The sequence below is a fragment of the Mustela putorius genome, unplaced genomic scaffold, assembly GCF_011764305.1.
Source record: "Mustela putorius furo isolate JIRA1106 unplaced genomic scaffold, ASM1176430v1.1 tig00003987_pilon_pilon_pilon, whole genome shotgun sequence".
Classification (NCBI taxonomy): Eukaryota; Metazoa; Chordata; class Mammalia; order Carnivora; family Mustelidae; genus Mustela; species Mustela putorius.
This window is the reverse complement of record NW_025422126.1, coordinates 8,086,343-8,113,192: the sequence shown is the minus strand read 5'-3', so window position 1 is coordinate 8,113,192 and position 26,850 is coordinate 8,086,343. Positions and strand designations below refer to the sequence as shown.

Here is a 26,850-nt window from a genome sequence, read left to right as displayed (position 1 = left end):
TCAGTATTTAATTTCTTTTTATTGCCAGATCGTATACCATTATATGGATAATACCACATTGTATTAATCCATATCATCAGTTAATGATCATGTGGAATTATTCTCTAACAGTAATGTACCAGTTTTTGTATGACTGTGTATTTTCATTTCTCCTGTCTGTATACCTAAGATTGTAATTGATGGGTCACATGGTAATTTTATGTTAAGTTTTTTGAGGAACTGCCAGACTTTTTTTTATAGCCATTGTACCATTTTACCTTCCCACCAGCAATTTTTTTTTTTTTAAGATTTATTTATTTATTTATTTGTCAGAGAGAGAGCGAGCGAGAGCGAGCATAGGCAGACAGAGTGGAAGGCAGAGTCAGAGGGAGAAGCAGGCTCCCTGCAGAGCAAGGAGCCCGATGTGGGACTCGATCCCAGGATGCTGGCATCATGACCCGAGCTGAAGGCAGCTGCTCAACCAACTGAGCCACCCAGGCGTCCCCCCACCAGCAATTTATGTGTGTTTCAGTTTCTCCAGAACTTAGTTTTTAATAATAATGGTAAGGGCTAATATTTGAGCGCTTAGTATATACTAGGTCTTATGCTATTTTATGTACATTATGTAGTTGAAAACAGCCCCCATATCATGGCAAATTAAACTACTCCCAAGGTCACGATAGTAGATACTGAAGCAAGGATTAAACACAAGTTTGTCTCATGTCACCATGAATACTTAACAGAAAGTATTTCATATATTGGAAAATATTTCCACATACTTTTAACTTTGTAAAATGTTCCCTAAAGGGTACTGTTTACTCTGTGGTAAGGTGTGAGCAGCCATAATTTATGCTCATAACTGGATTGCATATGGTGATGTAGAAAGAGCTGGATATGTAATGGGGAAAACTATGAACTCTACTAATTACTATGTAGAAAAGTTACTTCTTTTGAACCCTCTGTTTTCTCATGAAAGTGTATTTAAATATTTTCAGCATATTGCCTTTGTCAAATAGTTGGAAACTAGCAAATGTTATTTAAAAAATAATGAATAGGGGGCGCCTGGGTGTCTCAGTGGGTTGGAGCCTCTGCCTTCGGCTCGGGTCATGGTCCCGGGGTCCTGGGATCGAGCCCTGCGTTGGGCTCTCTACTCCGCAGGGAGCCTGCTTCCTCCTCTCTCTGCCTGCCTCTCTGCTTACTTGTGACTTCTCTCTGTCAAATAAATAAATAAAATCATTTAAAAAATAAATAAAAATAAAAAATAATGAATAGGAAAACAGCATAGTGATTTTAAGGAACTTTTTTCTTTGCTGTGGCTGGCATTCCTTTGGAAACCAACAGCAGCTTGGCCCAAATTATCTATACCTGTGGATATAGAAGTACTGGGTTTTATTTTCTTTGGTTTTTTCCTGAACAACTATGTAACTTCAGGTGGTTCAATGAATGTTTTGTGATAATAATATACCTGAAGGCCTTCCCATAGAGCAACTATCTGAATTACCTTAATTATGGCTGGGAAACCTCTTGTGACAAGTGTGCCCTTGAGTAGACTTCAGGACCCAACTTTTCTTCTTAAGATTTTTTTTCCCCCAAGTGTGCACACCTGTCAGTTACATATTTAGAAGTACTGTTCCTTCACAGCAGTTATTTACTTAGTAAACATTCCTATAGCTCGAATATTAATGTGTTTTTAAAGAAGTTATATAAAAATCATAAAGTTTTTTCTTATTGCTTTAGCTCAGCAGATAAACCTAGGAAGTAAAAATAAAATCTTCCTAAGTATAAAATGTTCCTACCATTGAAAATTGTTGTGTTACTTTATATACTTATTGCTATTCTTGTTTAAGCTGAAAACGAGAGGGTGGAGTATATAAAATTTATGTCATATTTTAAAAACTTTTTCTGGGGCCACTTGGGTGGTATAGTTGGTTGAGCATCAGACTCTTGGTTTTGGCTCAGGTTGTGATCTCAGGGTCATGAGATCCAGTCCCTTGTCAGCCTCCTGCTCAGCATGGAGTCTGCTTTGGTTCTCTCTCTCTCTCTAAAATAAATATTAAAATTTTTTAATAAAATATTTATTTATTTGACAGAGAGAGAGAGAGGGAGGGAGGGAACACAAGCTGGGGGAGTGGGAGGGGGAGAAGCAGGCTTCCTGCAGAACAGGGAGCCTGACCCAGGGCTTGATCCCAGGACCACAGAATTATGACCCTAGCTGAAGGCAGACAGCTAATGACTGAGCCAGCCAGGTGGCCCAATAATTCTTAAAACAACAACAACAACAACAACAACTATTTTTGACTGTTGTCTATGGTACAAAATATGTATTTTTGAAATTTAACAACTTGCAAAATTCAAGATACCTACCTTATATCATATGCAAAAATTAAATTCTTTCAACAATCTAAATGAAGGAGGTGAAACAGACCTCTTAGAATAAAACACAGGGATAGATCTTCATAACCTTAGATTTGGCATGATACTTAGATAAGACCCCAAAATCATGTCAACAAGAGAAAGATGAATTAGACTTGATCATGATCATCAAAGGACATGATGAAGTGCAAAGACAACCTACAGAATGGAAGAAAATATTTGCAAATTATGTAAGTGATTAGAATTTAATATCCAGAGTATATAAGAAACTCCTAAAACCCAACAAAACAATAGCCCAATTTAAAAATGAGCAAAATATTTGAGTAGACATTTGTCCAAAGGTGTACCAAGATTAATAAATAGCACACAACAAAGTACTCATCATCTTTAGTCATTGGAGAAATGCAAATCAAAACCACAGTGAGATATCATTTTACACCTGAGGATGTCTATTTAAAAAAAAAGGAAAGAAAAGAAGTATTGGTAAGGTTGTGAAGTTATTGAAACCCTCCTCCTGTGCTCCTAATGGGAATGCAGAATGGTGCAGCTGCTGTGGAAAGCAGTTTGACAGTTCCTCAAAAAGCTAAACATAGAATTGCCATATGACCCAACAATTCCACTCCTAGCTGTATCCTTAAGAGAATTGAAAACAGAGACTCAGATACTTGTATCCAGTGTTTATTGTGGAATAACTCCTAATAGTCAAAGGATTGAAACTACCCAGTTGTCATTCGACAGATGAATAGATAAGGAAAATGTGGTATATTCATACAATGGACTATCTTTCATTCCTCAAAAGGAATAGAGTTCTTATACTTGCTACAACATGGATAAACCTTGAAAATATGGTAATGTGAAAGAAGCTAGGCACAAAAGGACAAATACTGGTTGGTTCCACTTATATGAACTATCTAGAACAGGTTCTACTTCATAGAAACAGAAGGTATATAGGTTACCAGGTGCTGCAAGGTGGGAGGAAAGTGGGGAGGTACTGCTTTGGGTTAAAGAGTTTCTATTTGGGTGATAAAGAAGTTTGGGAAATAAAACGTGATAATGGTTATACAACATCGTGAATGTAATTAATGCCACTGAATTGTGCACTTAATGGTTAAAATGGCAAATTTTATTCTAAAATTTTATGTATATGTATATGTATATAATCTCCCCACAATAAAATTTTGAGGAGTACAACCATTGGGGAATTTTCTGTAGACCTAGCAGTAATCTTAGCTTCAACATTTCACTGTCATGTTGGATACAGAGCATACATAAAACGGGAAGCCATTCAGTGTAATATTGGGTTTATTAACCTTAAAAATAAAACTGTGCGTTCTTTTACGAAATGGGTTATTAGGGAATAGCAGAGACTTGCAGTTAAGCTCAAGCAAGCTGGTCAAGTCCAGAGAACAAAGGGGAGGACCTATCTTTTCATGGAGGGAAGGAGGGGTTGGGAGGGACTGTAATCTAAGAGTCCTAAACTGAGAGTTTATAGTATAGTGGCTTTTCATTGGCTGAGTTGTGACTGTCTCTCATTGGCTGGGCTGTTTACTGGCAAGAAGAAAACCTTTCTTCTGGCTGGGATAGTCATGTAGTACTTGTTCATCTGCAGTTGATTAGAGATAGGACATGAGGGCTTCCACTTTTGGCCTCATAAGTGCATTTTTTTTTTTAAGATTTTTATTTATTTATTTGATAGAGACTACAAGTAGGCAGAGAGGCAGGCAGAGAGAGAGAGGAGGAAGCAGGCTCCCCGCTGAGCAGAGAGCCCGATGCGGGGTTCAATCCCAGGACCCTGAGATCATGACCTGAGCAGAAGGCAGAGGCTTTAACCCACTGAGCCACCCAGGTGCCCCTCCTGAGTGCATTTTATTTTATTTTTATTTTTTTTTTAAAGATTTTATTTATTTATTTGACAGAGAGAGATTACAAGTAGGCAGAGAGGCAGGCAGAGAGAGAGAGGAGGAAGCAGGCTCCCTGCTGAGCAGATACCCCGATGCGGGACTCGATCCCAGGACCCTGAGATCATGACCTGAGCTGAAGGCAGCGGCTTAACCCACTGAGCCACCCAGGCGCCCCTCTGAGTGCATTTTAAATGAAGTTAATTACCCAGAAAATAAATGTAGGAAATTAAAACAAGTCACCAATAATTTTATTTAAATCTTAGACATGTTATGTGTGTGTGTGTTTAAAATGAAAATATCATGAGCAATGTTTATGTACAGTTTGAAGAACACTGATGTACTTCCTACCAGCTCTTAATTCCTTCTGTTTCTACTAGTGTCCCAATTGGTTCTGGAAATGTTTTTAGGTTTGCATTTACATAAGGAAGCTATAGCATGGTGAGTAGTTGATAAGCATCTTTCTTATCTTTTTACCAGCAGCAAAACCTCTACTTTACAGGTGAAGATCCTGAAATTCAAAGTGGTAATTCAGAATGGCAATTGATTGAAACAAGATCACATTGCTGATAGGGAGAGCAAGGATTTGAATCTCAACCTCTATGATCCTAAAAACCTTATCTCCCTTTATATTTTGATTTACCTAGATTACTGATATAAAGCAGATTTCTTGGAAAGAGGCACTTAACAATCACACTCTTTTCATTTTAATTGCATTTTAGGTATATGGTTAATCTTACTTATGAATATAAAATAGCTTTGATAGAGATTTTACTTTTCTTGCTTGACTTATTTTACATATTTTCAGGGTACCTTTTCCTTGACCAAGACTTCAGAATAGGTTACTTTGAGAGTAGCCTTTCAAATTTTTGCCATGTTGTAAATGTGCCCTATTTATAAGTTAACTGAGATTTCAGCTGCTTATCCCTCTAATCCTGAGCTCCTTCAGCAGCTGTTACAGTATCTTACTTATCCTTGTGGCAAGTACAGTGTCTGGGACATAGTACATCCTGATAAAATGTGGAATGAGCTAATTAATTAACACATGCTTATACTCTGTCAGTTGGGAGTTTTGGTATTTCTTTTGAGGTTTTTAAAACCCTATTGCTTGGGCACCTGGGTGGCTTGGTTGGTTGAACAACTGCCTTCGGCTCAGGTCATGATCCCAGAGTCCCGGGATTGAGTCCCACTTGGGCTCCCTGCTCCGTGGGGAGTCTGCTGCTTCTTCTGACCTTCTCCCCTCTCATACTCTCTCTCCCTGTCTCTCTCTCAGATAAATAAATAAAATCTTTAAAAGCACACACACAACAAACCCTGTTGCTTGAGATATCTCACCATTGAAACATTTCCTGTATATTTTTTAAGAAATTAAACATCTATTCTATACAAGTCTTAATGCATTCTTATAGGCAGAATTCGCAAATATCCCACAATAATAGTAAATCCTCTCAGTAGTTAGAGCAGAGAACATTGCCACAGTAAATATTTACTGAGTGACCACTATCATGTCAGCAAGGCCTTGTACTTGGTAGGTATCATAGAAAACAGAAAGAAGAATCAGACTTTGTATTGCTTTCAAAACTCTTGTAGTTTTGCAGGGTGCCTACCTCAAATGAAATAATGAGAAAGTTATATTGTAAATAGTAAAACCTTACGTTAAACACGAAACTTACTGCTTTTGTAAGGTGCACAAGACTAGGAACCTGAATCTGCCTCTCTCAGTAGTTTAGTGTGAGCTTCAATCCCTTTCCATTGAATTGTTGGAAAACGGGCTTTAGTAGGTCTTCTTCTAGGCATCAGACTCTACTGTCCTGTCTTGCATAGTGCAACAGAACTGTTTTTTAATAGTGCTTCCAAATGCTTGTTGAGCTCTCATATTTACGAGCCATGGCCTATTTTTATAGCCTTGCTTACTCCCTTCCCTCACGGCCTTGTCTGTGTCCACTCCCAAATCCAAGCACTAGCTGTCTAGGGCTCTCAGGCTCAGCAGAAAGAACTTTTTTCTTCACCCTCACATTGACAGGACATACCAGTATCACCCACATCCCCTTGGCTTTGCATATTGTTTTTTTCTTCCTGAAATTCTCTTCACCTCGTTGTCTTGTAAAATCTATTCATCCTTCAGGTCCTAACATAAAAGTCACCACTTAAATAAAACCTTCCTCTTGAGTTGTTGCAGTTGATACCATTTTGTCCATTGGCTGTATTAGGGTTTCTCTCCTCTCTATTTCTGTGGTAGTTGATAAATGTATTAGTTGCTCAGTTTGTAGATAACTCCTTGACCATCCTTTCCCCCTGTAATTATATGTTTCCATCTTTCTTTCTGAGTCGTGCACTTCTTAAAGCAGAGACTGTTAACCTTTCCCCTCCCAATATGTAGTATTTTCAGTTTAGCCCTCCAGGAATAATACGACATACAAAACTGTTGGACATAATTAAATATTAGGTCAGGGAAACTTGGTGGGTTGTAATTTGAATATAAAGAATGGACCTAGATAGTTTATAATTCTCATTCGAGCCTTTGTTCACAATTCTGTTGGTGACAGCTGACCTGAATAACTATATACTGACTTCACCATGAATGACTATGGATACCAATTATTGTTAACTCTCATTCCTTCGGTAAAGCATATTACTTCCTGAGGATAAGAGCACATACATCTAAGGCTTGTGGGAATTGACTGCATTAATATTTTATTTATGTTTATTTTTTAAAGATTTTATTTATTTGTCGGAGAGAGAGAGACAGCGCACAAACCGGGGGAGTTGCAGGCTGAGGGAGAAGCAGGCTCCCCACTGAGCAAAAAGCCTAATGCAGGACTCGATCCCACGACTCTGGAATCATGATCTGAGCCAAAGGGAGACATGTAACCGACTGAGCCACCCAAGTGCCCCAACTGCATTAATGTTTGAAAGCAATAAAAACAATAGATGGCACATAGTAAATATGCAATAAATGTTAGCTGTTAGTACTATTCTAGTAAGAATTTTTAATGTTCTTAAAGATGTGTTATGTTGGATGGTGGTTAGCCAAAAAGAATTTTTTAAAAAATTAAAGTAAAAGCATTATTTTTGTGTTTCTTTCATTCATTTATTAGATACTTGTTTTGTATCTGCTGGGTTGCATACTTTGTTACAAGCTAGGGGTATGAAGATAAGTTGACTTCTCAGCACTCAGATTTTATTTGACTCAGATTTGAAAAGGTTTGTATGAAGACTGTGTGGTCCAGTGGAAAGAACTCTGAAGCAGGAATCCTAAGCTTCCAGCCCTAGCTCAGTCACTGACTTTGAAGGAGATACTTCTTAGATGTCATATGGATCACCTCAGACTCCGTTAGGTACAAAACAAACCTCTTATCAGCTCTCTTCTCTGAGGGATTATCCTATCTTAATACTTTTGTTTAAAGCACTTTTGTCCTTTGTTTGTTCAAGCTAAGGAATGTAGATGTCACCTTTGTTTTTCCTTTCCAGTCACTGTCCACATATGTTCTGTCAAAAGTCCTGGATTCTGGGCGTCTGGGTGGCTCAGTGGGTTAAGCCGCTGCCTTCGGCTCGGGTCATGATCTCGGGGTCCTGGGATCAGGTCAGTCGTTGCAGGATCAGGTTCCGCATCGGGCTCTCTGCTCAACGGGGAGCCTGCTTCCCTCTCTTTCTCTGCCTGCCTCGCTGCCTACTTGTGATCTCTCTCTGTCAAGTAATATATTAAATAAGAGTCTTTAAAAAAAAAAAAAAAAAAAGTCCTGTATTCTATCCCCAATTCCCCAAGATGCAGTTCCTTCTTTTTGTTCCCACTACTGCCACCATAGTCCATGGCATCATTATCTCTCTCTCTTTTTAAACTATATCTCTTGGTTATGATTAATTTTCTTCGTTTGTTTTGAAAGATTTTATTTATTTATTTATTTATTTATTTATTTAACAGAAAGACCATGAGAGAGGGAACACAAGCAGGGGGCATGGGAGAGAGAGAAGCAGGCTTTGCTGCTGAGCAGGGAGCCCAGTGCAGGGCTGGATTCCAGGACCCAGGGTTCACAACCTGAGCTGAAGGTAGATGCCCAGCGACTGAGCCACCCAGGTGCTCCAGCATCATTATCTCTTTCCTTAAAATTGGTTTCCAAGTTTCCATTTTTTCCCCTTTATAGTCCATTTACAGCAGCTATTCATGGATCAGATTTTGTTATTCCCCCATTTAAAATCTTACAGTGGCCTCCCATTTTATTTGAAATAAAATCTTAATTTCTTACCTTGGCCTCCATAGTTTTGCCCTTGCTTACCTCTTTAACTTTATCTTCTGCCACTTTCCCCTTTGTTCTGCTTAATTTATACTGATCTTTTTTTCTGTTTTTCTAATATGCCAGATTTGAAGGCCTTTGTGCTAGCTTGTTTCTTCTGCCTGGAGCATTCCTACTTCACATCTTCTTGTGGCTGATTTCTCTGTCTCAACTTTTTATGTCAAATGTCAACTTTTTTAATGAGGCCTTCTCTGAGCACCCAACCAGAGTGATACACAATCTTTCTGTAGCACAATACTGTTTTGTTTTCAACATAGCATTTGCCTCTACTTGATATTTTCTTATTTTTACCTGCTGTACTATCTTTTAGAACATAAGCTCTGTGATAGCAGGTTGACGGTCTGCTTCCTCATGGTATCCCAGCTCCTTGACTAGTTTCTGTCATAGAGTAGGTACTCAGTAAATATTGTTGGAATCTCCAGATCAGTTAATCTCTTTATAAACTTAACGTGTTTCTCAATTATAAAGTAGAGATTTTCATCTGAATGGTATCTGAAGACAGCCCCCCCACCTTGATAAATAAAGGCAGTGAAGACAGACTTTATTCACTAATTATTGTGGTAGGAGGAGGAGCTGAGCTCAATTCCAGTTTGTCCCGAGGTGACTGGTATTTTAAAGGGAGTCAGAGGGCTTCAGGAAGTGGACATGAGGGAGGAAAAGGGGGATAGAGAAAGGAACAGTTACAAAAAGTAAGTTTGAGGATTGGTCTGAAAGTTGGTCAGTCAACTTGTTTAGGCCTTCTGTGCCTGCTAACTTTGAAAGATAAACTTTCTGCCTTCCCACAGAGTCTAGGGGGTCCTGTCCTTCTGATGATTATAAATCAAAGGAATGGCTTTCCAGTCCTTGGGAAAGACACTCTTATAGGAGATACATATATATCTCAAAAGGATAGAGAGAAGATTTACAATTGTAAGGTTTTGTTTGTTTATTTTTCAAATAAATGGAAAAGGGAATTCAGGGACTTAGATCAGGTGTTGGTTGGAACACACAGTAAATTATTTTGGAAACCTTGAATTTTCTAGACAGGAACTCAGGGAGCAGAGTGGTTCCAGGGACAAGTCCTGAGGCTGCAAGAAGCCATTAGAGTTACTTAGTATCTCTCTCTCTCACTTTTTAAGATTTTCTTTATTTATTCGAGAGGAAGAGCGCATACGTGAACCTGAGTGGGGGGGAGGCAGATTTAGTCTCTTAATTCAGGGGTTTGGGTGTTCATGGTGAAGGGTTTTACAGTTCTTTGCTCCACCCCATCCCTTCCCTTTTTAATGCCCCCCCCAACCCGGCCCCCTTTTAATGGTTTATGTTCTGTGTTGTCAAAAAGAGAAGGATTGTATGTCTTCAAGATTAATGTGTTAATGATCTCGCTGAGATAAATTCTATGTATTTGCTGTGTAGGCATGTGAAACCACCTTTCCTTTCCTGTAAATACTGAGATGATATGGACTTTTAAATCTGCCCCCCCCCCATTTTCCATCCTCATCTTTGTTTTTCTGTGTGTAAATTAGGAGGAAAAGACAGCCCCCGGGGTTACTGGAATGGCAGCAGGCACATGGCCAAGAGGCCTAAATGGCATTCAGCCTTGCAGGCACAGAACTTTGATTTCATGTGTGTATCAGAAAGACTGTTCCTGGGGCACCATGCAGGGTGATACAACAGGATATGACCTCTCATTAACCAGATTAGAGAGACTCAAACATAAAACCAGTATTATGGAACAATAACTTAGGGTGATAAATATGAACGTTATACAAAAATGTTCATGTTTTAAATACTGGAACATTCTCTAAAGAGAAATTGCATGCAAAACCAAATTATATTTGCAAGACTGATTAGAATCAAGTTGGGGCATGGGGAGTTAATATGAATTAATAATCTAATAATAAGGATCCTCTTCCTGCAAGTGATGCAGACTGTTGCCAGGTCCTCGGACCCAGAGGGGTTCTCTCAGAATCAGCCAAGAGGGTCCTTGGTCCCCCCCCCCTTTTTTTTCCCATCAAATCACATGCCCTCCTTAATGTCCATCACGCAGTTACCCCCCACCCACCTCCCTTCTAGCAGCCTGGCTTTGTGCAGAATAGAAATCAAATGTGAGCCAAAAGGAAGTGAGAGCAGAGTTTATTAAAGATGAAGAGAGAGTGCAGATATAGAGAGAACGTCTGGGAGACTCAGAAAGGAAAGGAAACTGAGTCTTGCTTGGGGTCTGCGTTTTTATTGAGGATTGTTGTCTGGTTCACCTGTCTTCTCAGGCATCCGGAGACTAAGTTCAGTGTTAGATGTTCCTCATAAGTCACTTACGTACCAGTGCCAGCCAGGGGTCTTGGAAAGCACTCGTGCTGACCCTGCCTGGTTACTCCTTAGATATTATCTATTGTGCTGGAAGACTTCCAAAGAAGTCATTACCTCCTTGACCTTTACAAGGAGGACATACATTATCTGTTCCATAAGATGTGTATGGTGAGGGTGTAGATCCTAAAAGGAATAGAAGCAGGAAAAGAAGCAGTTTTTCAAAGGGTCCCTTTAGTTTCCCTGTCTCACAAGGATCCAAGAATAGCTATTATAGACAGTCTCATAGACACAGTTTCTGGCACTCTAGGCAAACATAGGCCCATGGGCCAAATCTGGCCTGCTGTCTACTTATGTATGGCTTGAAAACTAAGAGTGTTTTTTACATATTTAAATGGTTTGGAGAATGGTTGACATACGAAAATTATATGAAATTCAGATTTCCTTATCCATAAATAAAGTGGTATTGGAACACAGCCAAGTTTACTCATTTATGTATTTTCTGTGGTTGCTTTTTGCACTACAGCAGCAGAGTTGAGTAGTTGAAAATAGACCATATGGTCTACAAAACCTAAATTATTTCCTATTTGGCCCTTAACAGAACAAGTTTGCTGACCCCTTGCATAGATTTATATAGTCCTGCATAATTATTTTTCATTTAAAGTATTCTTTTTTTTATTAATTTTACATCTTTACTTTGTGATAGCAGTAGGTCATAGCTGTTTGGGCAAATATGATACTAGGTTTCGAGGTTTGTTTTTCTATAAATGGCACAATAATATGTCTGTATTGCCTTATTAAAGAACCAAATGAGTAGCATATTCACCTCCAAATATCAGCACAGAAGTTTTGTACCCTAAGCGATAAATAAGGGAGGTTAGTAATTGAAGGTAAGCAGTAATATACCTTAAGATAGAGGCAGAGAGGCCTCTGTCTTAATTATCTATTTATTTACCTCTCTTTCACTTTCACTTTTCTCCCCTTTCACATGATAAAAGATAAGTGAGTTGTTCATTTGTATTTGGTATCTGACTACATGAGCCATTGGCTGTGCCTCGGTTCTTGGGTTGTCAAGCAGGCGTTGGAGCTGTTTTCATTCTCAGCCTCTCTCAGATGCTGACTGTGAGCATTCCCACCCTCAGACTGAGCCTCTAAAATTGTCAGCCAACATCCTCTTCTTTCCAGGGGTATGGTATGTAGCGGGACACTCAGTAGGTGCTTCATCCAAGTCATATACTGGGTTGTCCATTCTTGATTATCCCTCTGATTTTGTTTTAAATTGAGATATTAGTCACATACCATGACATTTACCCTTTTATTTATTTTTTTTAAGGATTTGATTTACTTGACAGAGATCACATGTAGGCAGAGAGGCAGGCAGAGAAAGAGGGAAGCAGGCTACCTGCTGATCAGAGAGCCCGATGCGGGGCTCAATCCCAGGACCCTGAGCGGAAGGCAGAGGCTTTAACCCACTGAGCCACCCAAGCGCCCAGACATTTTACCCTTTTAAAATAAACAATTCAGCGTTTTTTAGTATACTCATTAGGTTGTGCAGTCATAACCACTATCTTAAATCTAGAACATTTTATCACTCTGAAAAGGAATTTGCTCATTAGCAGTCACTCCCTGTTCCTCCCTCTACCTTCCCCCTGGTAACTATTAGTAAACTTACAGTCTGTGTTTGACTGTTGTGTAAGTTTCATATACATCGAGCCATACAATATGTAACCTTTTGTATCTGGTTTCATTCACTGAGCATAATGTGTTTTATGTTTATCCAAACTGTACAGTGTATCAGTGCTTCATTTCTTTTTATAGCTGTATAAAATTCCACTGTATGGATTTCTGGATATTCCATATATTATTTATCCATTTTTCAGTTGATGGATATGTGGGTTGTTTCCACCTTTTAACTATTCTTAAAAATGCTACTATGAACGTTATATAGGTTTTTGCATGGGCATGTATTTTCACTGTTCCTGTATAAATACCTAGAAATGGAATTGCTAAGTCATGTGATAGCTCAGTGTTAACATTTTGAGAACTGCTTAGCTTTTTAATAAAACATCTGTACCACTTTAGATTCCCATCAACAGCCTGTGCATTTTGGTCTCTCCACATCCTCACACCATTTACTATTTTCTTCAGGATTTATTTTTTGTTTGCAAGAGAGAGCGTGCCAGCATGTGAGCTTGGGGTGGGGTAGAGAGAGAAACTCCAGCAGAATCACCACGAGCTGAGCATGGAGCCGGATGTGGGGCTGGATCTCAGGACCCTGAGATCACTGAGATCTTTTTTGATACAACTGTCCTTATGGATATGAAGTAGTATTCCATTGTGGTTTTAATATGTGTTTACTTAATGACTAATGATAATCATATTTTCCTATCCTTGTTCGCCATTTGTATATATTTGTCAAAAGATCCTTCAGATTCTGACCTTTTTAGCTTTTGATATAATTACTTTAGGGTCCTCCCTATGTAATATTTGCCAAATTTCCTTTTCCTTTGTAAATGAATTTTTTTTCTCTCTACACTATGTAGTGCTGTCAGCCAGAAACATGTGGTATTCCAGAGAATGGAGAGCTTATTCTTCCCTTTGTGCCTTTGAAGATCTCCCATTATGTCGTTCTTGGCCTGTTTGCCTTATTTTCACTTGGTGCTTAACAGGAAAAGGGCAGCATTCCTAGGAGGGCCAGCTTGGTCTTATTCTTGGGTTAATGTGATTATATAAGCAATTCCACTTGGCCTGCTTATGTTTCTGCTGTCTGCCTATCTAGCTAATTGCCCAAGCTCCCAAATAATCTTGTCCCTTGGTTGGTTCTTCTCTCTTGACCTTCATTATACTCCTTGCCTCTTGGATTAGAGCAAAGAGCATGGAGTCAGTAGACACTTTGTATCATTTTTCATGCCTGTTTGTAACATTTAAGGTCAGTATTGTTACTGTTCCCCTTTTATTGCTGAAGAAACTGGCTCACTGAGGTCATACAACCCATGGCATTTCTTCTGATTAATACTTATTATTGAGTGGTGTGGTTATCCATATCTTCTTTCCTCAGATTGTTACAGTGGCTCTGATTGGCATGAAATGCTTGTATAGGGAGAGGAACCTAGAAATGTAAGTTATGGCCACATTTTAGAAGGTCTCAAATGCCAAACAAAGGGATCTTTACGCAAAAAAAAAAAAAAAAAAAAATGAGGACGTTGCGGTGGAGAATGGCTTTTTTTAAAATGTGCTTACAGGGGGGTTGGCTAGCTCAGCATCCTACTCTTGGTTTTCGCTCACATCGTGATCTTGGGGTCATGGGATTGAGCCTCACATTGGGCTCTGCACTCAGAGCAGAGTCTGTCTCTCCCTTTCTCTCTGCTTCCCCCTACCTCCATTCTCTCTCTCTCTCTCTCAAATAAATAAATAAAATAAAATCGCTCTTTTAAAAATGTGCCTATAATTTGACATGATTTTTGAATGCCTACCTCTATTCTAGGCATGGAGATAAATAAACTATTGTCCTCAAGGAACTTCTAGGCCATTTGGAAGGGGAATTAGATAATTTTTGCATTTGGGAAAATGTGCCATAAAACATGTATAAAATTCTTGAGAGTAAAGGAGAGAGCTCTAGAGATCACTGCCTACCTTAAATTAAGTCATTAGTCACAAGTAAGCATTTCTGGTGTATTTAAGGATGCGTTTGGCTTGGAATGTATTTGTTATAAACTTGTTCCATTATAAATATGTATAAATATAGTTAACATAATTACAATAAAATACCAATGTAAATATAAATTGCTTTTATGTATTAAGATACGAACTTTGTTTGACAGATATGCCAAGAGTTTAATAGCACCTGGGCATGGGAGATGGAAAAGAAGGGCTATCTTGAAATGAGTGTTGAATGCAAACTAGCACTCCTAAAGGTAATGAATTTATTATGTTTTACAATTATTTTAATTAATTCACCAATAGTTGTTTCAAGAATAATGTTATCTAAAAGCTTTAATAAAAAGAATCATTGAAAATTTTATACGTAATAAAATTTGGGAGACTAGTACACGGTGCTTTTGAAATATAATATGATTTTTGTGTCATTGATAATATTAAACCTGTAAATTTAAGTAATAACTTGAAATAATATCTCTTTAAATTGCTTATTCTAAACAGGTTGTACAAAAGTGGGGAGAGGATAGTGAAAGATGGATAAACTATACATATTTTTTTCTGCTCCCATCTCTGAATTAGTTCTGTGTTTAAACATACCACATTTAGGTAATGGGGTATTTTAAGCCATGTTTTGACTATTTTCCAGTACCTCTGCGAGTGTCAGTTTGATGACAATCTCAAATTCAAGAACATTATCAATGAGGAGGATGCTGATACCATGCGTCTCCAACCAATTGGCCGAGACAAAGATGGCCTCATGTACTGGTACCAGTTGGACCAAGATCATAATGTCAGAATGTACATAGAAGAACAGGATGATCAAGATGGCTCTTCATGGAAATGCATTGTCAGGTATCTTTATTGGAATCTTTTCACATTTCTTTGTGTGTTTCTTTAATCTCTTCTGTATGAGAATATAATCTCTGAGGCTAAGGCAGTCCTTTTTTTTGTGGAGTTGGAGACTTGCCAGGACCTAGCCTAGTGCCCAGCACAATACCCATAGTGGACCCTTAATTATTTCTCAAACAAATATATTTAACATGGTGGTCCATATCAGCACATGTACCTTACACGTTAGGAAGCTGGAATCTGACAAAAGGTAATGCAAAGAAAAACCCATTGTTAGGAATACAAGAGAAGCAGTATTTGATTTTCTATTAGATATTATTTATTTATTTCTAATTGTTTTAATTTGGCCAGTTCATTTTCTCACTTTAGTGTATTTTTAATCTTTACATACGTTTCTTTATTAGGGTTCTGAAGAAATCTGAGGAATATTTTGCACTTTTGGGGGCATAGTTCTTTTTTAAAAATATCTTGGTTTCATATTTGTATTTTTTATTATATTTTATTTTTAAGCAATCTGCACCTAGTTGGGGCTCAAATCCATAACCCTGACATCAGAAGTTGCATATTCTACCAACCAAGCCACCCCCTCTTATTTATATTGATAGATATATTTGAGTGAAAACATTTCATGTAAAACTTAAAATAAAATTTTTATTTTTTAGTCAGTGACACTGGGATCACTATTCAGAACTTTATGTCTCTGGGGCACCTGGTTGGCTCAGTTGGTTAAGCCTCCTTCTCTTGATTTCGGCTCAGGTCATGATTTTGGGGTTGTGGAATCTAGCGCTGCCTTTGGCTCCTCGCTCAGCAAGGAGTCTGCTGGAGATTTTCTCTCTGTCCCTCCCCGCTGCTCTTGTATGTTCTGTCTCTCTTTCAAATAAATAAATCTTAAAAAGAAGAATCTTTGTGTCTCTAATATTCTGTTTTTTACAGTGTGATAATTTAGAATTTATTCCATTAATATCCATAGTTTATTTTAATTTTGAAATGATTAGGATCTATAAATAAATCTGTAACTAAAGTAGGGAAAACTAGTGAATGCATAACTGGCTTATGAAAAACTTCTTGACTTTAACTCAATCTCTGATTTTGCTCGTTTTGAGTTTTAGCAGATTTTTGTTAGTGGTTATTGTTTTAAAGAGATAATCTGTGGAAATTTAGAGTATTTATTTGGGTCAGGGAAGCTCAACTTTCATGCCTTAAGAATAAATGTGAATTGGGCGCCTGGGTGGCTCAGTGGGTTAAGCCGCTGCCTTCAGCTCAGGTCATGATCTCAGGGTCCTGGGATCGAGGCCCGCATCGGGCTCTCTGCTCAGCAGGGAGCCTGCTTCCTCCTCTCTCTCTGCCTCAATCTCTGAATGCTTGTGATCTCTCTCTGTCAAATAAATAAATAAAAAATCTTAAAAAAAAAAAAAAAGAATAAATGTGAATTGAATGAATTTATAGGGGAATGTTTTATAAGCACCCATCAATAATAATATATTATGGTTCTCCCTATAGTTAATCTACTAAATGGAAATTATCAAAGTAGTCCTGAAATGAAATTCATTTACCATCTCTCCCTGTGAATACATACACTGAATGAAATTCTTTTCATGTCTTACCACTTCTACTATTTCCTCTATCAACTTTGCATAGTTACTTAAGAGATATTCTCTCCTATTTTGTAGACAAAGAAAATGTGACAGAAAAATAATTATGATTATTATTGATCTGTTGTAATGCTTTAAACAATTTGTAATGCATAGTGTTTTAATTAGATCATACCCTAATGGATGTTGTTAGAGAGGTGTTTAGGAAATGTGTTTAGAGTTGACTATGTTTAAATCTGGGTTCCGTTGCTTACCATCTGAAGGCAGATTGCTTAATTTCTTTGATATTCTCTTTCCTGCACTTTAAAATGAGCATGATAGTAAAGTTATTTTGAGAACTATATAAATTTATATTGCATACCAACTTGTGTAATTAAGTATGATGCTATGCAATTGTGGTCATACTGATGAATATAGCACAGCTCTAGAATCTATAGATGAGCTTCAAGCACCTGTGGAAGTCCCTTTACTATTGTAAATAGTAGCTCTTAGTTTTATTTAATATGTGTATTTTCTGGGAAGTACCATAGTTTTCCACAAATCCTCAATTTGGTCTGTTTGTGCTTCATATACTTGACACCTTCTGTGACGTGTCATTTCAGTTCCTTTAAATTGATAAAATAGTCCTACTTTTGACAAATGTGGTGACTGTCTTGTTTATAGAAGTCTCTTAATTTTGTGAATGTTAATGTAAAAAGCTTTGTATTTTTCCTGCCTGTCGCCAAAATAATCACCTTAGTTGTCATTAAATACATTATGTGCCCCAAATAATATGTACGACATTATTCTACTTTCCCCTGATGCCATCCTTCCTGGAGTCTGGTATTTAGATTAGTATGCCAAACTCTAAGAAGAACATTAATATAGTAGAATAAGTCCTGTATGTGAAGAACCACAAAGAAGATGATTGAGTGAACTGAAAATATTTGATCCAGCAGAAATTTAGGGAGATAGAATTAATCTTTAAACATTTAAAGGATTGATTTGTTTAAATATTTCTCTCAAGCAGGATGAGTGAGCCAGGATCAGTGAATACAAATTGTGGGAAAATAGAACTGAGCTTATAGAAGTGAGAACATTTGCTTTTTTATATTGCAGAGAAATTCTTGTCTTAAAACTGATAGATATTAAAAACATTTTCTAAAATTGTAGAATTAGGGTGTTTACAGAGGCAAAAATCTTTTTAGCAAGCAATTGCCTTAGAAAGTGAGATAATTAGTGAAGAGCAAGTAAAGCAAGTAGAATTTTGACTTTTTTATTTAATAGAGTATACCTCGATATTTTTCTCCCATTGATGAATATTGTTTTTTACTAGTGAAATGAAAAATCTGCTTCCCTTTCTTTAAACTATTTCTTTAAAGTAATGCTAATTTTCTGGGATATTTCTGGTGTTGGAGACATGTTTCTGCCTAACTCTGAAAAGAAGATTATATGACAAAAGTTATCTAGACTTTAGAATTCTGGTTTTTTTTTAAGCTGTAAGACAGTCTTTCTAAATGATTGATAAAATTAAAATGTAACTGAACTTTGCAACTTAAAATCAAATGGAATATTTTTATAAAAATAGAGATCCATAAAAAAGGAATTTTCTATATTTGATCTTCTGAAAATTTAATACCTAGACGGTATATAGTGTCTGCTCTCAGACTACAAAATGGAATTAAACTAGAAATCAGTTACAGAATGAGATCTTTAAAATTCCCACATGTTTAGATATTAGCTAATACATGTCTTCATAACACATGGATCAAAGAAGACCTCTCAAGACAAATTGTTTAAATTATTTTTAATTAAATGAAAATGAAAATAGAATATATCAAAATTTGTGCTTGAAAATTTTCAGTGAAAACAATACTTCGAAGAAACTTCTCATATAAGCAAAGGCTGGTTCTTTGAAAAGATTAGTTAAGATTGATAACCCACTAGCCAGGCTAGCTAAGAAAAAGAGAGAGAGCAGACAAAAATTAGCGATAATCAGAAATGAAAAAAGGAACGTCGCTACAAATTCCGTTAACATCAAAAGGATAATTAAGGAATACTATGAACAACTCCATGTCCTCAAATTCGTAACCTTGATGAAATGGGCGAATTCCTTAAAAGACAGAATCTGCCAAAATTCTCACCAGAAGAAATAGACAAATATGAACAGGGCCTTCTCTGTTAAAGAAATTGTACCAGTAGTTAATAACCTGAAGCAGAAAGCACCAAGCCAAGATGGGTTCACTAGTGAATTCCACCAAACATTTAAGGGAGGAATTATACCAGCTCTCTTCAGTCTCTTTCAGAAGATAGAACAGGGATAATTCCTGACTCATTTTATAAGGCCAGCATTACCCTAATAACAAAATGAGGCAAAGATATTACAAGATAGGAAAACTTTAGACCAATATCTCTCAGGAATATAGATGCAGAAATCCTCAAAAATTTTTTTTCAACATCATACTTGAAGTCCTAGCTAATGTACTAAGAGAAGTGAAGGGATTAAGAGGGAGAGATTGGGAAGGAAAAAATAAAGCTGTCATTATGTGCAGATGAGATGTTCATCATTTTTATAGAAAGTCTGAAAGAGTTAACAAAAAACATTTCTGGATTTTATAAGTGATTATATCAAGGTGGCAGGAGATGAAGTTAATATACAAATGTCCATTACTTTCCTGTATATGATCAATGAACATGTAGACCCTGAAATCTAAAACACAATACCATTTATTGGGGTGCTTGGGTGGCTCAGTGGGATAAAGCCTCTGCCTTCAGCTCAGGTCATGATCCCAGGGTCCTGTGTTCAAGCCCCACGTCGGCTCTCTGCTCCACAGGGAGCCTGCTTCCTCCCCTCCCTCTCTCTCTGCCTGCCTCTCTGCCTACTTAAATCAGTCAATCAAACATAATACCATTTATATGATCTCCCCCAAAATTGACATACTTAATCAGATAAAATAAATAAATCAAATAAAATATGAACAAATTTATCTTAGGAAAAATATAAAACTGATGAAAGAACCCAAGAAGAGACATGTTCCATATTTGTGGATAGGAACATTTAATACTATCCAGATGTCACTTCTCAACTTAAAATCTATAGACTTAATGCAGTCATAATCAAAACTCCTGCACATTATTTTGTGGATATTGACAAACTTTTAAAAAAATTTATATGTAGGGGCACCTGGGTGGCTCAGTTGGTTGAGCATCTGACTTCGGCTCTGGTCATGATCCCTGGGTTCTGGGATCGAGCCCCACATCTGGCTCTCTGCTCAGCAGGTAGCCTGCTTCCCCCTCCCTTTCTGCCTGCCTCTCTGCTACTTGTGCTCTTTCTCTATGTCAAATAAATAAATAAAATCTTTTTAAAAAAATTTATATGTAAGGAGCGCCTGGGTGGCTCAGTGGGTTAAGCCGCTGCCTTCGGCTCAGGTCATGATCTCGGCGTCCTGGGATCGAGTCCCACATCGGGCTCTCTGCTCGGCAGGGGGCCTGCTTCCCTTCCTCTCTCTCTGTGATCTCTTCCCTTCCTCTCTCCTACTGTGATCTCTCTCCTCTGTCAAATAAATAAATAAAATCTTAAAAAAAAAATTTATATGTAAAAGCAAAAAGCCCAGAGTACTCAACATGATACTGAAGAAAAACTAAGTTAGAAGACTGACACTAACCGACTTCACAACCTGTATAAAGTTGTAATTAAGACAGTGTGGTATTACTTAAAAGAAGAGACAGATACAGGGACACCTGGCTGGCTCAGTTAGTGAAGCATGTGACTCTCAATCTTAGAATTGTAAGTTTGAGCATTGGATGCAGAGATCACCAAACCAAACCAAACCAAACACAAAAAGAGTAGACAAATACGTAGTGTAGCAGAATATGGAGCCTTGAAATAAGCCCATATGAAGGTGCAAAGGCAGTACAGTGCAGAAAAGGTAATAATACTGGGGGGAAAGAAAAGGATATCCATATGCAGAACAGTGAATCTAGATACAGACCTTACACCCTCAACAAAAATTAACTCAAAATTAATTATAGACCTCCTTATAAATGCAAAACTATAAAACTTCAAGAAGATAACACAAACAAATCTAGATGATTTGGGGTTTGGTAGTAACTTCTTTGGTGTAACACCAAAGGCACAATCCATGATAGATAGTGATAAAAGCTGGTATAAAAGCAGTGATAAAAGCTGGACTTCATATTTAAAAATTTCTGCTCTGTAAACTGTCAAGATAATGAAATCTAAGCCACAGACTGGGAGGAAGTATTTACCAAGGATGTATTTGATAAAGGCCTGTTATCCAAAATATATAAAAAACACTTAAAACTCAACAATAAGAAAACAACCTGATTTAAGGGGCATTTGGTTGAGCATCCAGCTCTTGATTTCAGCTCAGGTTGTGATCTCCAGGTCATGGGGTTCGGCCCACCTTGGGCTTCCTGCTCAGCGGGGAATCCATTAGCCTTCTCCCTCTCTCTGCTCCTCTCCCTGTTCACACTTGCTCGCGCTCTCTCTTTCTTTCTTAAAAAAAATAAATAAATAAAAAAGAGAGATCTTCAAAAAAAAAAAGGAGAAAGAAAACAACCTGATATAAAGTGGACCAAAGACCTTAACAACACGTTGCCAACAAAGATGGCAAATATACACATATATTTGTATGGATATACACATGAAAAGTGGTTCACATCATATATCATCAGTGAAATATAAATTAAAATGAGATACTACTGTACGCTTATTAGAATGGCCAAAATCCAGAACACTGACCACAGCAGATGCTAATGAGGATGTGAAGCAACAGGAACTCTCAGCCTTTGCTGGTGGAAATGCAAAATGGCTGCTTTGGAATACAGTTTGATGGTTTTTTATAAAATTAAACACCATATGATCCAGGAACCAAATACTCCTTGGTATTTGCCCAAAGGAGTTGAAGAGTTATGTCCACACAAAAATCTACAAACAAATGTTTATAGCAGCTTTGTTCATATTTGCCAAAACTTGAAAGCAACCAAAATGTTATAACTGATTAACTGAACACTAAGAACACTTTGAAAGTATGTAAATTTTACATCAATAAATATTTTAAGAATTGTAATGGTTTGACAGTCATTCTCAAAAAGCCAAATTCTAAATAAACAGTGTGTCGAGTTTTCATGTATCCAAAATGACAAATTCTGTCAAAGACATTTCTAAACCATATGCTGCTAGTATAGTACAGTGATTGAGAAGATGGTCTTGGAAGTCAGACTGTAATTCAATCCTGCCTTTAATCTGTACTAACCATGATGTTAGGCAAATTACTCTACCTTTCTGTAGTGTCCTCACTTCCTCCTCTATAAAATGAGTGTAAGTATAGTACCTATTTAATCAGGTTATATTGGGATTATATGAACTAGTTAAAGTGCTTGGAGTAGTGCCTGGAACATAGTAATTACTTATGTTAACTTCTGTTATTGATACTACTGCTGTTGATATTACTCATTAATGTCTTCCTTTAGGTTCTTGGCCCCCATAAGAAATACTGTCATACTCCATTATCCTCCCTGTTTGTCACCTATTAATTTGGATTCAAATGAAAAAGATGGGATATTATTGGTGGACCCTATAATCATATACTATAGATACTTACAAAGAATTGCTATATTCACACTGTGCTGTGCCATGGAAATAGATGCAATGCAGTTTCGTAAGGAGTTCCAAATTGTGGGAAAAAGATATGGGCAAGTAGCAAATGATAATAGAGGGTCATAATTGTGATCTGTGTTGGAGATCATTCTGGTGTGTGCTCTTTAGGACCCAGATACTTGGCAGAATATGATGCTAGTGCTTGGCTTTGTTTTTGTTTTGTCTGTTTTTTTGTTTTGTTTTGTTACGATATTGTACTATCAGCTCAATTGATTCCTAAAGGTTTAATCCCTTTCACTAAGTCTTAACTCTGAACAACCCTTAGACTAGAAAAAATCATATTCCACAACATAATAGATAGGATGATATACTCCATTTCACCAAAGTCTAAATTAACTTCAGATACAGATAGTGCAACACAAGAGTTTTTAGAATCTATTTAGTCAGTCGGTCAATCTGCTTGTTAATCTGACCTACCCTTTCCTCTGCAACATATTTGTCCCGTCTCAGTTAATAGCAGTCACATCCTTTCACCTGCTTAGATCTAAAACTTGGGTCACAAAATTTGACTTTTCGTTTTCCTCTCCTGTCACATCCACTGTATCAGCAGATCCAAACATCTCTCCATGCAAAGTGTATCCAGTGTGACTGTTCCTCATCCCCTTTATAGCTGTGTTCTCATCTAAGCCATCATCATTTTTGTTTTTGTTTTTAAATTTTATTTATTTATTTATTTATTTTTTAAAAGATTTTATTTATTTAACAGAGATCACAAGTAGGCAGAGAGAGAGGAGGAAGCAGGCTCCCTGATGAGCAGGGAGTCCGATGTGGGGCTTGATCCCAGGACCCCGGGATCATGACCTGAGTCAAAGGCAGAGGCTTTAGCCCACTGAGCCACCCAGGTGCCCCTGGTTTGTTTTTATAAAGAGTGATTTATTTAATTCAGGAGAGGGAGCATGTACACATGCATCAGTGGGTGAGGGGTGTGGGGAGGGAGAGAGGAAGAATCTCAGACTGAGTGTGGAGCCGGAAGCTAGGCTCCATCTCACCACCCTGAGACTATGACTTGAGCCAAAATCAAGAGTTGGGCGGCCAACCCACTGAGTTACCCAGGCACCCCTTATTTTTGTTTTTAATACAATTCAGTGGTTTTTAGTATATTCACAAAGTTGTGCAGCCACCACTGCTGTCAAATTCCAGGATATTTTCCTCACCCCATAAAGAAATTCTGTACTGCATACCCTGCACATTAGCAGTTTTAATCACCATTCTCCCTTTACCCAGCTGGTGGCATCTGCCAGTCTGCTTTCTGTTTCTATAATTTACTATTCCAGACATTTCATAAACAGAATCATACAATATGTGGCCATTGTGTCTAGCTTCTTTTGAAGAGCATAATCATTTTAAGGTGCATTTATGTAGTTAAATCAGTACTTTGTACTTTTTTATCGCTAAATAGTATTGTCTTGTAGGGATATACCACAGTTGTTTATTCATTCTGTGCTTGTCTTAGAAAGAATAGTTGGGGTAGCCATGCGGAACATATTCCAGGCTAAGAGCGGAAGTGCAAACAACTTACATCCTGAGAGAGAGAGAGAATGAATGGTATTTTGGAGGGATATATCTAGTATACCTGAGTGAAGGAATATTTTAGAGCAAACAGAGCCAGCAATGGAAGGAGAGAGAGCAGAGCACTGAATTGTTAGCCATAGTCTATTTTAAGAGTTTCTATACATAGTGGTAAGAGTTTTGGGTATAATTTGAATATATGTTTATTTATAAAAATCCCCTCTGACTAGTTCAAAGTTGGGATTTAAAAAAATATATTTTGCGTATTAAATCTCATCTTTAGATCAAAACAGAATTCCAAAGTTGGGTAGTTTCCTGTTTTCATATAATTATGACTACGTGAATCTTGCATTTTAACACAGTATTCAGGTTAAAGCTTTTTAGGGAGTTCTCCAATAAATTTTTCTGCTTAATTCGATTGTTTTGTAGTCTAGTAATTGATATGGATTTTGTAGCAGTATTGGTTCTCTTCTAATGCTGGAAGCTTTTTAAAATAGGTATAGTGAACAACTTAAATTCAGTGAACAACTTAAATTCAGTTCGCAGCATCACTTCAAAAAATAACAAGAAGCTTGAGGCACTTTTTCATATGGAATTCTTAGTGTACTAAACACAGTAATAACATTAAGTGGATAAAGCCTTAGGTTAGAAGCAGATTGGTGTAATGAAGTTAGGAAATAGGAACCTGGCCAAAAATAATTTTTTTTAAAGATCGTATTATCTGTCAGAGAAAGAGAGCAGAAGTAGGGGGAGTGGCTGGCAGAGGGAGAAGCAGGCTCCCTGCTGAGCAAGAAGCTAATGCGGGACTCTATCTAAGCTGAAGGCAGACAGGTGCATAAACAACTGAGCCCTCCAGGCATCCCCAAAATAAATTTTTTTCATGTCTCTAAGTTTTAAGGTAATTTTTTGTGAAGTGGAGGCAGTGCCAGACAGGATTCTGAAAAAGCATTCGATCTTAATCTGACCTCTTACTATTAGATAATTAAAATTCTAAAACTTCATTTTATTTATAATATGTGTAACCTATGGATGCATTCTCATACACAATATTAATAAGATGTATTAATCTATATGCTCATTCACATACATAATAACAAAATGGTTGTCATTTTAATTCTGAAAAATTGTCCGTCAGTGGCAATTATTTTCCCTAGGAGGCCATTTTAATAACATTCGAGTGAATCCTGTCTTTTATTCTATAGATAAGGAAGCTGAAGCCTAGTGAAGTTACAGGACTTGTACAGGAGCACTTAGCCATCTAGGTTAGAACAGGAATTCTTTTTATTCATTAAATATTTCCTGACTTAAGAGCCTACTTCATAAGGCACTGTCCCTGCTATCATCACCAGAGTTGAACTGGGGTAGAGGTTGCAGGGGACCGGAGGATAGAGAACACATGTGGCATTACAGACAAGAAGAGAAGTAATTTCATCTGAATGGGAACTACATAGGATTGGAGGTGCATACACACATAGTGTTTTGACAACATAGAGGGGAAGCTCATGGTGTTAACTCAGTGGCAGATCTAGAACTGACTTTTCCAACTTTTAGTCCAAGGTTTCCTTTTTTCTCTTCACTGTTACACATTGCTTATCTGAGAAGGAGAAATATCCAAGTGAGCTTTCTTGTTTATAGGTGGCATTTAAATCAGCCATCTAATACAACTCTGGTCTGGGTATTAAAGATAGAGAATTAATAGGTTAAATCTGATTTATTTGGGATTTTCTTGTATTTTTGGTTCAAATTGAATTCTCATCCTGTAGTTGTAAACTGTAATTGACAGAACAGCATTCAGTTTCCCGAATTCTTAGGTTTTTTAGCTGTGTTGTAAGAGCTGACTTTGCTATAATTACTCAGACCTGGATCGTAATTTTATAACAGTATCAAATGTTATTCTTTCTCTAGGTAGAACAGAGTTCTTATTCACAAATGAATCAAGAATGTGACCCATTTTGTTTAAAAAAGTGCTTCTTCAAGGAAATTTTACATTGCTTTTGTACTCTTTAGAGATTACATAGGACTTTTAAAAATTATTTAACTTTGATTTTTGTTTAATTTTGTTCCTGCTGTTCTTTTCAGCCAAAGAGATTCACATTGCCATTTTAATCCGTAGGGTATACGTTTCTTCTGTTTTGGAAAATAATATATTTTCATATGCTTTTCTTTCCTAATAGTTAGATTCAAGGTTAATTAAGATGAGGTGTACCGGTGTTTTGGATGTTCTTAAATGTGTTTTTCTTTTTAAAATTCTAATTTCTAATAGGTATTATTCTGAAAGCTCTTTAGGACAGGATTACAATTTTTATGCTGTTTTGTTTTTTTCCCTTATTTAGAAATCGAAACGAGTTGGCTGAGACTCTTGCCCTGCTGAAAGCACAGATTGATCCTGTGCTACTGAAAAACTCTAGCCAACAGGACAACTCTTCCCGGGAAAGTCCCAGCTTAGAGGATGAGGAGACTAAAAAGGAGGAAGAAGCACCTAAACAAGGTTTTTTTTGTGTGTTTTGTTTTGCTTTGTTTTGTAATTTCTTCTCTCTTCTTCCACTTCTATTTCCAACTATATTAATTAGAATTCTTTCAGTTTGAAAAATTGGAAGTCTTCCTGTAGAGGGAGATTGATTTTTCTTTTCTTTAATGAAAAATAAGCAGCAAAAGGCCATTGAGTACATTTTCTCTTTTATATTGTACATTTATAAAATTTAAATAAAAAGTACAGATCATCACAACGTATTTTTTGCTAATTTTAAGAAGGCAAAGAT

General features: G+C 37.2%; 1 protein-coding gene across 2 annotated transcripts in view; it reads left to right on the top strand.

Annotated features, from left to right (window-relative positions):
- Positions 1-26,850, top strand: part of RSF1 (remodeling and spacing factor 1) — a 163,461-nt gene that overhangs the window by 73,343 nt on the left and 63,268 nt on the right. For both annotated transcript variants that reach the window (XM_004781025.3, XM_004781024.3), the window contains exons 3-5: positions 14,644-14,736; positions 15,126-15,331; positions 26,425-26,579. In XM_004781025.3, coding sequence (XP_004781082.1) covers positions 14,644-14,736; positions 15,126-15,331; positions 26,425-26,579 — 454 coding nt within the window. The remainder of the gene's footprint in view (positions 1-14,643; positions 14,737-15,125; positions 15,332-26,424; positions 26,580-26,850) is intronic.